This window comes from Cherax quadricarinatus, chromosome 44 (genome assembly GCF_038502225.1).
Source record: "Cherax quadricarinatus isolate ZL_2023a chromosome 44, ASM3850222v1, whole genome shotgun sequence".
Lineage (NCBI taxonomy): Eukaryota > Metazoa > Arthropoda > Malacostraca > Decapoda > Parastacidae > Cherax > Cherax quadricarinatus.
Window position 1 is genome coordinate 15,264,577 of NC_091335.1, and position 14,799 is coordinate 15,279,375.

Here is a 14,799-nt window from a genome sequence, read left to right on the forward strand (position 1 = left end):
TGCCACACAGTGGCTTCATCAGTCCATACAAAGGATAAACTTGAAGAACAGGAGGAGAATGAGGTAACCAGTCCCTCAACCTTGAGTCAATGCGGTCAGTCCATCAATCTTGAATAGAATACGGCATATGAGCGGAGAAGCAGCTTATAAACCGTATGGCAGGAGAGGTGTAGCAGTCGTAGGTGGTGTCACATTTGTCCAATGTGGAAGTAGGTCGTGCCCAAGGGTTAGGCAAGTGAAGAATTCGTGAAAGTGAACCTACCCAAGGTTTTAGCCTCAATAACCATACTAAGCAGACTGTTCCACTCATCAACATAAGAACATAAGAAAGGAGGAACACTGCAGTAGGCCTGCTGGCCCATACTTGTCAGGTCCTTCACATATCCAACCCACTAACAGAATACATGTTACCCAAGCAATAAGCATTGATAATTCTGTGGAGACAAAAAATGTTATCTATGGAGGCAAAGAAAGGTGTATGAAAGTATAGTGGTACCAACACTCTTATATGGGTGTAAAGCTTGGGTTGTAAATGCTGCAGCGAGGAGACGGTTGGAGGCAGTGGAGATGTCCTGTCTAAGGGTAATGTGTGGTGTAAATATTATGCAGAAAATTCGGAGTGTGGAAATTAGGAGAAGGTGTGGAGTTAATAAAAGCATTAGTCAGAGGGCTGAAGAGGGGTTGTTGAGGTGGTTTGGTCATTTAGAGAGAATGGATCAAAGTAGAATGACATGGAGAGCATATAAATCTGTAGGGGAAGGAAGGCGGGGTAGGGGTCTTCTTCGAAAAGGTTGGAGGGAGGGAGTAAAGGAGGTTTTGTGGGCGAGGGGCTTGGACTTCCAGCAAGCATGCATGAGCGTGTTAGATAGGAGTGAATGGAGACGAATGGTATTTGGGACCTGACGAGCTGTTGGAGCGTGAGCAGGGTAATATTTAGTGAAGGGATTCAGGGGAAACTGGTTATTTTTATATAGCCGGATTTGAGCCCTGGAAACGGGAAGTACAATGCCTGCACCATAAAGGAAGGGTTTGGGATATTAGCAGTTTGGAGGGATATGTTGCTTATCTTTATACGTATATACTTCTAAACTGTTGTATTCTGAGCACCTTTGCAAAAACAGTGATTATGTGTGAGTGAGGTGAAAGTATTGAATGATGATGAAAGTATTTTCTTTTTGGAGATTTTCCTTCTTTTTGGGTCACCCTGCCTCGGTGGGAGACGGCCGACTTGTTAAAAAAAATAAAAAATTCTATTTACTCACGTGCATGTCCAACTCAAATCCAACCCCTCTCACTCATGTATTTATCCAACCTAAATTTGAAACTAACCAAGATTTTAGCTTTGATAGGACCATGGGAAGCTTTAAAATGAGATTGGACAAATATGTGAGTGGGAGGGGTTGGGTATGATTGGTGTCATGGGTACATAATAACATAAGAAGGGAGGAACACTTCAGTAGGCCTGTTGGCCCATACTAGACAGGTCCTCCACAAATCCAACCCATTAACAGAATAAACGTACCCAAGCAATAAGTGCTGACAATTCTATTCACTCACGTGTCTCAGTGCTTGTAGTGTTCACACGTGCGTCTGCTGTTTGCTGATATTTTATTTTTTATTTTGTGACTGTGTTTAATTTCACTGTGAAAATGTCAAAAAGAGCTGCAGATACCCCTATGGGTAACAGTGAGAAAAAAAAAGAAAGCATCTGAAGTTATCAATAACGCAGAAAGTAGAGTTACTGCAGAAGCTTGATCGTGGTGTGTCAGTGAGGCTTCTTACTGAAGAATATGGTGTTGGAACTACCATTGCTTATGATTTAAAGAAACACAAAGACAAGTTACTGAAGTCTGATAGTGTGTTAAGTAAAAGGACACAATTGCAACTAATGTGGCATATTGTCAGTAATTCTACCAATATTAATAGAGTATTATAGTGACAGTGATGACCAAAAACTAATGAAAATGAAAAATAGGAAAACACTGCATAGGGCAAAAAACAAAAAATGAAGATTGATTGAGACACTTATGCAACATAATGGAGTTACAAAAAACTGACATCAAAGAAATGCTGAACATTGACAATGATGCACCTGTTGTGCATTCCTCGAGTGATGGTGAAATTGCTGAAATGGTGTTAAATACAAATAAGCAATTGCTGGCCTTGAACAACGTGCATTTATCAGTGAGAAAGAGATTATGGCAATTTACTCAGTTAAAGAGAGATTGCTTAGGCAGAAACCTATGTTAATACTACAGCTTTATACATCATTAGTAAGACCTCACCTAGATTACGCGGCTCAGTTCTGGTCTCCATATTACAGAATGGACATAAATTCGTTAGAAAACATTCAGCGAAGAATGACAAAATTAATTTATAGCATTAGAAATCTTTATTATGAAGAAAGATTGAAGTCCCTTAAATTACATTCACTTGTAAGATGAAGAATGAGGGGAGACATGATCGAAGTGTATAAGTTGAAGATGGGTATTAACAAAGGGGGTATAGATAAGGTCTTGAGGATATCTCTCCAAGAGACAGCCTGCAATAATGGATTCAAATTAGATAAGCTTAGATTTAGAAAGGATATAGGAAAGTACTGGTTTGGAAATAGGGTAGTTGATGAGTAGAACAGTCTGCCTAGTAGGGTCATTGAAGCTGAAACCTTGGTAGTTTCAAATTTAGGTTGGATAAATATATGAGTGAGAGGGGTTGGATTTGAGTAGGACTTGCACATGAGTTAGTGGATTTATCAGTGCTTATTGTTAGGGTAAAACTAAAGTGGGTTGGGCAAATATTCTGTTAGTGGGTTGGATTTGTGAAGGACCTGCCCAGTATGGGCCAACAGGCCTGCTACAATGTTCCTCCTTTCTTATGTTCTTAAGACAGATGTCACATGAAGTCTTCAAAAATGCCATCTGTCAATCGTCTTGAGAATCATGTTCCTGGTCTATAATTATCCCATTATTTCATTTATCAATATATTACTCTATAAATAAACTGTAGTAGAACAGTATTTGTAGTCTTTATTTATCCCACCAAGTGCGAGTATTCATATGTTTTTGCTACAGTGGTAATGTTTGATTATGGGGTGTTGCCCTAGACCCCACCTTCATTCTGAAATTTGAAACACTGCTGGCCCCAAGGGGATATGGATCTGTATGTTTTTTCATGAAGTTTTGGGTGAATAATTCAAAATTAAATACAAGCTTACCCAGTCTCCAGGTCTGGGTGTATGTGTGTTCATCCATGAGGTCCAGCCATTAATACATACAGATTCAGGGAAGGTTTCAGGTGTTTGTACCGTGGGAAGAGTCACACCTGCAGAGAAAAGCAAAGCTGCAATTTACTGTGCATTGGGTGGGGTTTGATTTTGTCAAAGAACTTTGCATTTTCATTTTAAGGTGAATGGTACTGTATCATATTTTGTATTATGTAAAGTTTCATGAATTGTTTTATATTTACCAGGAGCAGGTGTTGTAGTCTCTGTTGGAAAGAAAAAAAGAAATGAGAATAAAAATTTATTTTACACCCTAGGGCACAGCATGTAAAGACTTATATCTCTAATCAGGCAAGAATAATAAAATATTCTATGCTAATTACAGGAATATTTTTACATTATGAGCTGCAGTACTTGTTTAAAAAAAAAAGCAGTGTGACAATAAATTACCTGGTAAACCCACATAGCATAAGTATTGTAGGTGTAATTTCCAATGAATTAGCTCTAGTACACTGCATTTATGAAGTCATTTTCTAACAGGTTATTGCCTACTTCGTTCCACCTTTCTGTGTACAATAAAAAAATCTTCCCAAGTCTGTGATTTGACTGACTGTACAGTTTCCACCTCTGTCCCCTTTTTCTGACTCCTACCCTGGTAGGAGTCTACTACATCTATGTCTTCTAGTTTTCCATGTCAGGATCAAGAGATCTAGCTCATGCAATTGTAGCTCAAGCCTCAAAGATACTGTCTATTGCATCAGTACGGAAGCATACCTTTGAACTTTCTCTGACTTCACTTTATTTAACTAGGTTTAACTAGAGAAAGGTTCTCCACTGGTACTATGTATTAAAAATGCTGATACAACATATATTAAGAGTGAATTGAAGGAGACTTAGATTTCTTAATACATTTATGCTTGTAAGTAGAGCATAGGCTGCTTTTATTATTATTTATGTGCACTTCATGGCGTAAGTTTGGTGCCATTCAGGAAAACTTTTTTGAGAGGAAAAGAATAAATCAGAGAAAGAAATCTTCAATCTGATGCCAAATAGTACACAACAGAATGTTAATAGTTCATTAAATCATGACTATAAACCACTATCATCTCATCTCACTACCATCACATCTCACTACCATCACATCTCACTACCATCACATCTCACTACCATCACATCTCACTACCATCACATCTCACTACCATCACATCTCACTACCATCACATCTCACTACCATCACATCTCACTACCATCACATCTCACTACCATCACATCTCACTACCATCACATCTCACTACCATCACATCTCACTATCATCACATCTCACTACCATCACATCTCACTACCATCACATCTCACTACCATCACATCTCACTACCATCATATCTCACTACCATCACATCTCACTACGATCACATCTCACTACGATCACATCTCACTATCATCACATCTCACTACCATCACATCTCACTACCATCACATCTCACTACCATCACATCTCACTACCATCACATCTCACTACCATCACGTCTCACTGCCATCACATCTCACTACCATCACATCTCACTACCATCACATCTCACTACCATCACATCTCACTACCATCACATCTCACTACCATCACATCTCACTACCATCACATCTTGCTACCATCACATCTCGCTACCATCACATCTCGCTACCATCACATCTCGCTACCATCACATCTCACTACCATCACATCTCACTACCATCACATCTCACTACCATCACATCTCACTACCATCACATCTCACTACCATCACATCTCACTACCATCACATCTCACTACCATCACATCTCACTACCATCATATCTCACTACCATCACATCTCACTACCATCACATCTCACTACCATCATATCTCACTACCATCACATCTCACTACTATCACATCTCACTACCATCACATCTCACAACCATCACATCTCACTACCATCACATCTCACAATGATCACATTTCAATACTATCATATCTCACTACCATCACATCTCACTACTATCACATCTCACTACCATCACATCTCACTACCATCACATCTCACTACCATCACATCTCACTACCATCATATCTCACTACCACTACATCTCACTACCATCACATCTCACTACCATCACATCTCACTACCATCACATCTCACTACCATCACATCTCACTACCATCACATCTCACTATCATCACATCTCACTATCATCACATCTCACTACCATCATATCTCACTACCATCACATCTCACTACCATTACATCTCACTACCATTACATCTCACTACTATCACATCTCACTACCATCATATCTCACTACCATAACATCTCGCTACCATAACATCTCGCTACCATAACATCTCGCTACCATAACATCTCGCTACCATAACATCTCGCTACCATAACATCTCGCTACCATAACATCTCGCTACCATAACATCTCGCTACCATCTCACTACCATCACATCTCACTACCATCACATCTCACAACGATCACATCTCAATACTATCATATCTCACTACCATCACATCTCACTACCATCACATCTCACTACCATCACATCTCACTACCATCACATCTCACTACCATCACATCTTACTACCATCACATCTCGCTACCATCACATCTCACAACCATCACATCTCACTACCATCACATCTCACTACCATCACATCTCACTACCATCACATCTCACTACCATCACATCTCACTACCATCACATCTCACTACCATCACATCTCACTACCATCACATCTTACTACCATCACATCTCACTACCATCACATCTCACTACCATCATATCTCACTACCATCACATCTCACTACTATCACATCTCACTACCATCACATCTTGCTACCATCACATCTTGCTACCATCACATCTCACTACCATCACATCTCACTACCATCTCACTACCATCACATCTCACTACCATCACATCTCACTACCATCACATCTCACTACCATCACATCTCACTACCATCACATCTCACTACCATCACATCTCACTACCATCACATCTCACTACCATCACATCTTACTACCATCACATCTCACTACCATCACATCTCACTACCATCATATCTCACTACCATCACATCTCACTACTATCACATCTCACTACCATCACATCTTGCTACCATCACATCTTGCTACCATCACATCTCACTACCATCACATCTCACTACCATCACATCTCGCTACCATCACATCTCACTACCATCACATCTCACTACCATCACATCTCGCTACCATCACATCTCGCTACCATCACATCTCGCTACCATCACATCTCGCTACCATCACATCCCGCTACCATCACATCTCACTACCATCACATCTCACTACCATCACATCTCACTACCATCACATCTCACTACCATCACATCTCACTACCATCACATCTCACTACCATCACATCTCACTACCATCACATCTCACTACCATAACATCTCGCTACCATAACATCTTGCTACCATAACATCTTGCTACCATAACATCTCGCTACCATCACATCTCACTACCATCACATCTCACTACCATCACATCTCACTACCATCACATCTCACTACCATCACATCTCACTACCATCACATCTCACTACCATCACATCTCACTACCATCACATCTCACTACCATCACATCTCACTACCCTCACATCTCACTACCATCACATCTCACTACCATCACATCTCACTACCATCACATCTCACTATCATCACATCTCACTACCATCACATCTCACTACCACGTTACTAATTATTATTTTCCCATAACTAAATATCTTGTGTAAGGTAAAGGGAAGAGGTTCTTCAAAATAATTTGATAATTTTTTTTTGTTTTTGTTTTTAGCAAGTCGGCCGTCTCCCACCAAGGCAGGGTGACCCAAAAAGAAAGAAAATCCCCAAAAAGAAAATACTTTGATCATCGTCATCATCAGAGAGACAAGTGCAGTGTTACTAACACTTAACTTGCAACATTTATTAGCATTATCCCAGTGAGACATATGAGCTTCTCAGTTTTATTAATGTGTTCTTCTGGTGACAATTTTATCTCACCAGAAGAACACATTATGTCCTAAATATCTATCCAACAATATTAATATGTTATCAAGTGGCCAAGACATTTTTATTCCTTGTGTGGCCTGTTGTCACTATAACTCATTTCCATTATGAATTCCATCAATGATCATTCACTCCATTTGCTCAAAAAATATAATCATAGTAGCACATAAGATCCCTGCCCCCAAATTATTTTCAATATTTGACTTTGTAGAAATGCATAATTTCCTTATCAAAATGTATGTAACATTCTTACCTTTGGAGTCACAGCCCTTAAGCTCCACCCTAAGGGATATGGCAGAGTGGAAATCTATGGGAACAATCCTGACGTAGCGAGCAAACACAGGCTCGGGGAATAAGTTTGTCACAGGGGTGGACTGGTCAGTGTTGCCAGGGAATTGCTGTTGAAGAAACAATTCCAATAAAATAAGCACCTTTAATTACAAGAACACTGAGTAATTTATATTTCAGGTGGTGACCTTTCTTCCTACACATGCATGGAAGCAATGTAACTCTAAATAAACATGAATTTAAATGTAAATATGATAGATGCAGCAATACACTTGTTGGTTAATAGTAAAAAACAAGGAATAAAGAGCTAATTCAGTGCTTACAGAATATTCAGAAGTATGTATTCATGATAATAATTACTTTATAGCCAAAGATACATTAGTACATAAATAACCTGCACAGAGGAGAGAGGAACTTGTGACAATGTTTCTTCCATATAAATCCCAATAGTTATGCACAGAATTTTGCACAGACTTAAGCTATAACTAATACAATCTACAAATAAATATAAAATACATATATTAGACATATATTAACATTTAATATTAAATTAAAAGTTAACTGTAAGAGAGTTAAAATGCAAATATGGAGGCAATGATGTAATAATGGTAGGAGATATATGATTTAATTTCAGATATGTAATTAAGGATCATAATGTAATTTATAAATTGTAAGTAAAAATTAATGGCAATTTAAGGAGTTATAAAAAGTTCAGTGAGATACATTAAGCACACAATTTTTTTTTTAAGCTTTTATTTGAATTTATTAACCCTTTCAGGGTCCGTGCCGTAGTTCTGCGGCTTTGAGTTGAAGGTCCAAACCGTAGATCTACGCCATGAGCTCAGCTCACTCTGATAAGCTGTGAGCGGTAAATTTGGGCCTAGATATGAGAGAATACATCTATGTGGTATGTGTGCACCACATAAAACAAATCCTGCAGAACACAGTGCACAATGAGGGAAAAAACTGAGACCGTAATTTTCGATTAAAACAGCAACTTTGCAGTGTTTTTTCGTATGTTTTTTTATCATTGTATTTGTGATTTCTTGGTCTCATTTGATAGAATGGAAGACATATTACAGAAATAGAGATGATTTTGATTGGTTTTAATACTGGAAATGGCTTGAAACTGAGCTCAAAGTAGCGGAAATGTTAAATTTTTGCCGATGTTCAAGAGTAAACAATACATGCCAACTGGTGGGTCTAATATACGTTCACAAGTGTGGTGATATTATTTATAAAATTATTACAATATTGCATAGCAGTAAATCTTCTATTTTTTGGCTTGAATAAAAATTCATTATGTGAATAAAAAATCAAAATGGAATTCATTTGTAAAGCCTGAAAATGTAACTAATGAACAGAGGAAATGTTAGTTTAGTGCCAGGAATGCCTGCATTGTTTATTCTGGACCCTATTTTGAAAGTGGAATATTTTGAACATTGCATTAAATTGGAAAAATTACCAATTTCCGATCACTTTATTTTGTAGTTGAAACAGTTGACTTGGCAATTTCTTGTGCTCAATCGACAGAACAAAAGTAATACTAGTGAAATAGCTAAGAATTTGGTCGATTGGAATAATAGAATTGGCCTAAAATGGGGGTCAAAGTCAGCAAAATCGCCGATGCGTAAATATTGCTGATACATCAAAATTCGCGAGAGCATAATTTCGTCAGTTTTCCATCAAATTTCATACTTTTTGTTTTATTACCTTCAGAAAAAGATTCTCTACCATTTCATGAGAAAAAATAGCAAAAATTTTTTTTGGAAAATTCTTGGACCCTGGTGCACACTTTGAAATTTGGCCTCTGGACCCAGAAAGGGTTAAACTACAATTTTTTAATTCATCTGGCAAGTTACTCCACATTTTTCAACCCTTTTATTTGCAGTGAGCTTCTATGAAGGTTCAGGCAAGCACAGGAAATAACAAAGCAGCATTTGTTTCAAGCATGATGTCTGTGTGTTCTATTATAGTTATCCAGGAAGTGTCTTAGGTCAGCATCAGCGTTACTGTGTAGAGTCGAGTAACAGTGATGACAGGAACCAGATAAGGAAAGTAACAGTGATGACAGAGCCAGAGAACCAGAGTAACAGTGATGACAGGAACCAGAGAAACAGTGATGACAGGAGCCAGAGAAGCAAAGTAACAGTGATAACAGGAGCCAGAGGAACGAAGAATAACAATGATAACAGGAGCAACACTGATACAAGAGTCTGTTTTTCACATTGTCTCTCCAAACACACACAGGTAAATATCAATATTTATCAGTTTGTGTTAATGTTTAAAAATTGCTGTTTTAAATTAATTTAAATACATAAAAAATATATAATATAACTCAGAAAATAACTTAACTGAGAATATTTCTTTATATACCGACCTTAGCAAATGAGGCCTCTTTCTCTTTAATATCTTCCCAAACTGCTCCAGTTTCTGAAACTTGGACAGCAAATGTTTCCACAAACTGTTCGAAGTATGGATGTCCTTGAGTCACCACGCCTGTCACTTCCTTCACTTCTTTCAGATCCACCTGTGCATAATTATTACAAATTTGTATGAGTCATTAATTTATTTTCACATCTATATAGTCCATCTCTACTTGATATAATGCAAGCAAATTTAAATACATCAAAATCTGCCATTCAAAACTCAAAATACATAACAGTGGTGTATCTAGCATAGCCCAGTTTTACACAGTCAATTTCATGCAAGTCTCATTTTATTTTTTTCAAAGCATTTTACTTGTTCTTAGCCTCTCCTAGTTTATCAAAGCAAAGACAAATGATGTCACATTGTTATGATGAAGTGCCAAATAAACAGGTGTTTTCACATCAAGAGTTAAGGGCTAAAGCAGTACCCAGTCAACTAGTCAAATGTTCCTAGGATGGCCACCATAAAGAGCAGCAAAGTTTATAAACATTAATTTAAAACAATCACGAAATGGGTGTAGTCTGAGCCCAAGGCAAGTGAGCCCTAAATTTCTTATAACACTAATTGTGTATTTAATTATAACTACCTAGTACAATCATCAATAGTCTGGCTATTAAGAGACCTGGGCAACCAATAGTGGGTGTACAAACAGATCTTCACTACTAGAGCTGGATGACCTGCCTAGATTTAGCATTAAATCAAACACAGCAACCAACTGCTGTTCCTAGACCTTGAAGAAACTATGGCTATTTGCAGTTTTCAGTAACTTATTTACCACACTGTACAAGACATTACTGCTATTACAAAGCCTGAAACTGAATAAATAATAAAAGATATCCCACCTGTAGCCACTCATCTTTTGCATTCCTTTCACTGAATTCATCAACAGGGTGTGAGGTCCAGGCCCAGTCAGAGTTGAGGCGAGCTGCATAAGGCTTGTCATCAGGAGTCATGAGAGATGAGGAAGTAATCTGGTCATTAGTGATGCTGAAGTCCTCCATGCCAAGACCATCTTGGCACTCACACTGACATAAGACCCGAATCTCATAGTCTTGGCAGTACATTTGTCCAGCTGGATGATTAACAGACATTCATTAAAATCATACTATAATACATGCCTCCTACAGATAACTGAAATAATTTTAACAGGCATGGTGACATGCATTTATCAACTAGCAAATACTTCTTGCTCAACCACACTTTTTCCTCAGCCACATGGGCATAAACTTGTCTCTGAGCCCAGCCATGGGCCAGGCTCGTCTGGTGCTTGCCTGGTCAACCAGGATGTTGCTGCTGGAGGCCCGCTGCCCCCACATATCCATCACAGCCTGGTTGATCCGGCACCTGGAGTTTACCTGGAGAGGGTTTTGGGGGACAACACCCCTGCGGCCTGGTCTGAGACCAGGCCTCATGGTGAATCAGGGTCTGATCAACCAGGCTGTCCCTGCTGGCCACACACAAGCTGACATATGAACCACAGCCCAGTTGATCAGGTACTGACTTTAGGTGCCTGTCCAGTGCCTTCTTGAAGACAGCCAGGGGTGAGATACTTGAAGATACTTGTGAAGATACTTGCACAGTTCCCTCTTGAAGGCTTCTACACTTGTCCTAGCCATGTTTCCGATATCTTCTGGTAAGATGTTGAATAGTCTGGGACCCCAGATGTTGATATAGTGTTCCCTTATTGTCCCCACCACACCCCTGCTCCTCACTGGGTTTATTTTACACTTCCTCCCATATCTCTCACTCCAGTATGTTGTTATGGCAGTGTACAGATTTGGGACCAGGCCCTCGAGTACTTTCCAGGTGTATATTATCAAGTATCTCTCTCTCTCCTCTACTCCAATGAATACAGGTTCAAGACTTGCAGGTATTCCCAGTAGTTTAGGTGCTTAACAGGCTCAATGTGAGCTGTAAATGATCTCTGTATTTGTTCCAGCTCCAATATTTCTCCTGCTTTGAATGGAGCTGTCAGCACTAAGCAACATTATAAGTGAGAGAGCACTAGAAATTTGAAGTGTCACCATCGGCATTGTTTCCCTTGTTTTGAAAGTTCTCAATTCCCACCCCGTCATCTTCCTGGCTGTCATGAGCTTTGTCTTGTTATGGTCTTTAAAAGAAAGGTCCGCTGGCATAATTATTCCCAGGTCTTTTACGTGTTCCTTACGTTCTATTTGGTAACCCACTTGAGTTATGTATATAGTGTTCCTTTTGAGTTCTTCACTCTTTCCATACCTAAGCAGCTGGAACTTATCACCATTGAATGTCATGTTGTTCCCCAATGCCTCACGGAAAACTCAGTTTACGTCTTCCTGTACTTTTTCAGTGTCTTCTACCATAGTGACTTTCATGATGATACAAAAGTGTGACGGGTATTTTTATCTATGTCTGCTATGAGGATGAGAAACAGCAGAGGTGCCAGGACAGTACCTTGGGGCACTGAGCTTTTGACCTCGCTGATGCTGGATCTTGTCCTCTTCACTACTACTTTTTGTGTTCTGTGTGTTAGGAACCCAAAAATCCATCTGCCTACCTTCCCCATAATGCCCATGGCCTTCATTTTGTGTGCTATCACTCCATGATCGCATCTGTCAAATGCCTTTGCAAAATCTGTGTGAATCACATCTGCGTTTTGGTCATTTTCCAATGCCTCCATTTTCAGTCTTTCCTTCCTTGTTATTTCTGTATTGTCCCAGCACACTGTTGCCTAGTGTCAGGATCTTTAACTACTAACCAAAATGTTATGGTTCACAAATATTGCCCAGCAGACTATAGTTCGGAGACATTTTAGATACATAACAAGCTGAACACCTACAGTATTTCAAAATGGCTAATGTGACATACAGTACATGTATATTAAAGACCAGTCACCACCTAAAACTTATCAAACTAAATGCACAACAAAAAAATCCTCTCCCATGAGATATTGACTCTCATTTATTCATGACAATTGTCTATTTTCAAAAATTCTTGACTACAATATTTATCATGCCATTCCTAAAATTAATTAAATTCATGCCTTGAGAGGTTTATGTGTATATTCTAATATAGCATTACTTCATAATTTAAGAAATCTATACTATGTAGAAATTTAATATAACAAAGTTACAGCAATACAACCCAAGTACATATACTAACATGTATGTATATATATATAACGTAGCATCAAGGTGTCATGAATACTTGTCAATCACTGTGGAAAACTCAGTCTTTATCTGCATGTGGGCTACCTACTACCATGCATGCACATCTGTTAACACATCAGCTGTTTCCCACCAAGGTAGAGAGGCACAAAGAAAGAAACACATTCACTCTCACTAATTTTCTAGATGCTTTTCCAGAAGTGCCTGGACATCACAGTTCAAATGGCATGTTACCTTACACCTGCTGTCACTATTCACCTAGTAGTAAGTAGGTACCTGGGTGTTAGTCGACTGATGTGGGTTGCATCCTGGCGAACAAGATTGAAGGACCCCACTCGAAATAAGAAAGACAGTCCTCAATGACACACTGGCTTTCTTGGGTTATCCTGGCTGAATGACCCTCCAGGTTAACCCCTAAATGGTCCAAACGTATATATACGTTCACTCGCGTAGCGCCCCAAATTTTTTGAGAAAAAAAAATTGTTTTTTATTATAGGAAAAAAGAGCATATGGTACCCAGGCATCCCCAATTATTTTAATATGGTGCACAGTGAGTGCACACACCCATTCTCTCATGTCTAGGTGACTCAGGCTTATCGTGGCAGTGTTGAATGAATGACAAAGAAAACGTATATATACGTTTGGGGCGCTACGCACGTGAACGTATATATATGTCTGGACTGTTTAAAAAAACAAACAAATCTTATCTTAATGATAGTATTATTACTGCACCTCCCCCCCTCAGAATTCATGTTCTAAATCTATGAATACACTGATTTGTAAAACAACTGGTTTATGTACATGGTATTAGAATGTTTTACACATTTCATGGGTGTGAAAGTGGGAAAAATTAATGGAAAGTAAAGTTTTGACAAAGCTTATACAGTGGACCCCGGGTTTACGATATTATTTCATTCCAGAAGTATGTTCAGGTGCCAGTACTGAACGAATTTGTTCCCATAAGAAATATTGTGAATTAGATTAGTCCATTTCAGACCCCCAAACATACACGTACAAACACACTTACATAAATACACTTACATACAGTAGACCCTCAACCAACGATGGCATCGACTAACATTAAATCCGACCGGCGATACATTTTAACGCAAAAATTTTGCCTCGACTAGCACTAAAAAACTCGACCAACACTATTCGTTCCGTCTGAGATGCGTCCACTTCTGGCCAGTGTTTGCAAGCCAGCCAGCCACCGCGGTCGCTTCCAAGCATACAATTGGAACATTTCATATTATCACAGCCTTTTTAGTGATTGCACCTGCAAAATAAGTCACCATGGGACCCAAGAAAGCTTCTAGTGCCAACCCTACAGCAAAAAGGGTGAGAATTACTATGGATATGAAGAAAGAGATCATTGCTAAGTATGAAAGTGGAGTGCGTGTCTCCGAGCTGGCCAGGTTGTACACAAAACCCCAATCAACCATCGCTACTATTGTGGCCAAGAAAACGGCAATCAAGGAAGTTGTTCTTGCCAAAGGTGCAACTATGTTTTCGAAACTGAGATCGCAAGTAATAGAAGATGTTGAGAGACTGTTATTGGTGTGGATAAATGAAAAACAGATAGCAGGAGATAGCATCTCTCAAGCGATCATATGTGAAAAGGCTAGGAAGTAGCATGAGGATTTAATTAGAAAA

At 38.9% G+C, this 14,799-nt stretch overlaps 1 protein-coding gene across 1 annotated transcript in view; it reads right to left on the minus strand.

Moving 5' to 3' along the window:
- LOC138853940 (hemocytin-like) overlaps positions 1-14,799 on the minus strand; it is a 58,546-nt gene that overhangs the window by 6,494 nt on the left and 37,253 nt on the right. Inside the window, exons 10-14 of the mRNA XM_070093850.1 lie at positions 10,846-11,075; positions 9,954-10,103; positions 7,539-7,683; positions 3,466-3,486; positions 3,215-3,321 (exon numbers count right to left, since the gene is read on the minus strand). Coding sequence (XP_069949951.1) covers positions 3,215-3,321; positions 3,466-3,486; positions 7,539-7,683; positions 9,954-10,103; positions 10,846-11,075 — 653 coding nt within the window. The remainder of the gene's footprint in view (positions 1-3,214; positions 3,322-3,465; positions 3,487-7,538; positions 7,684-9,953; positions 10,104-10,845; positions 11,076-14,799) is intronic.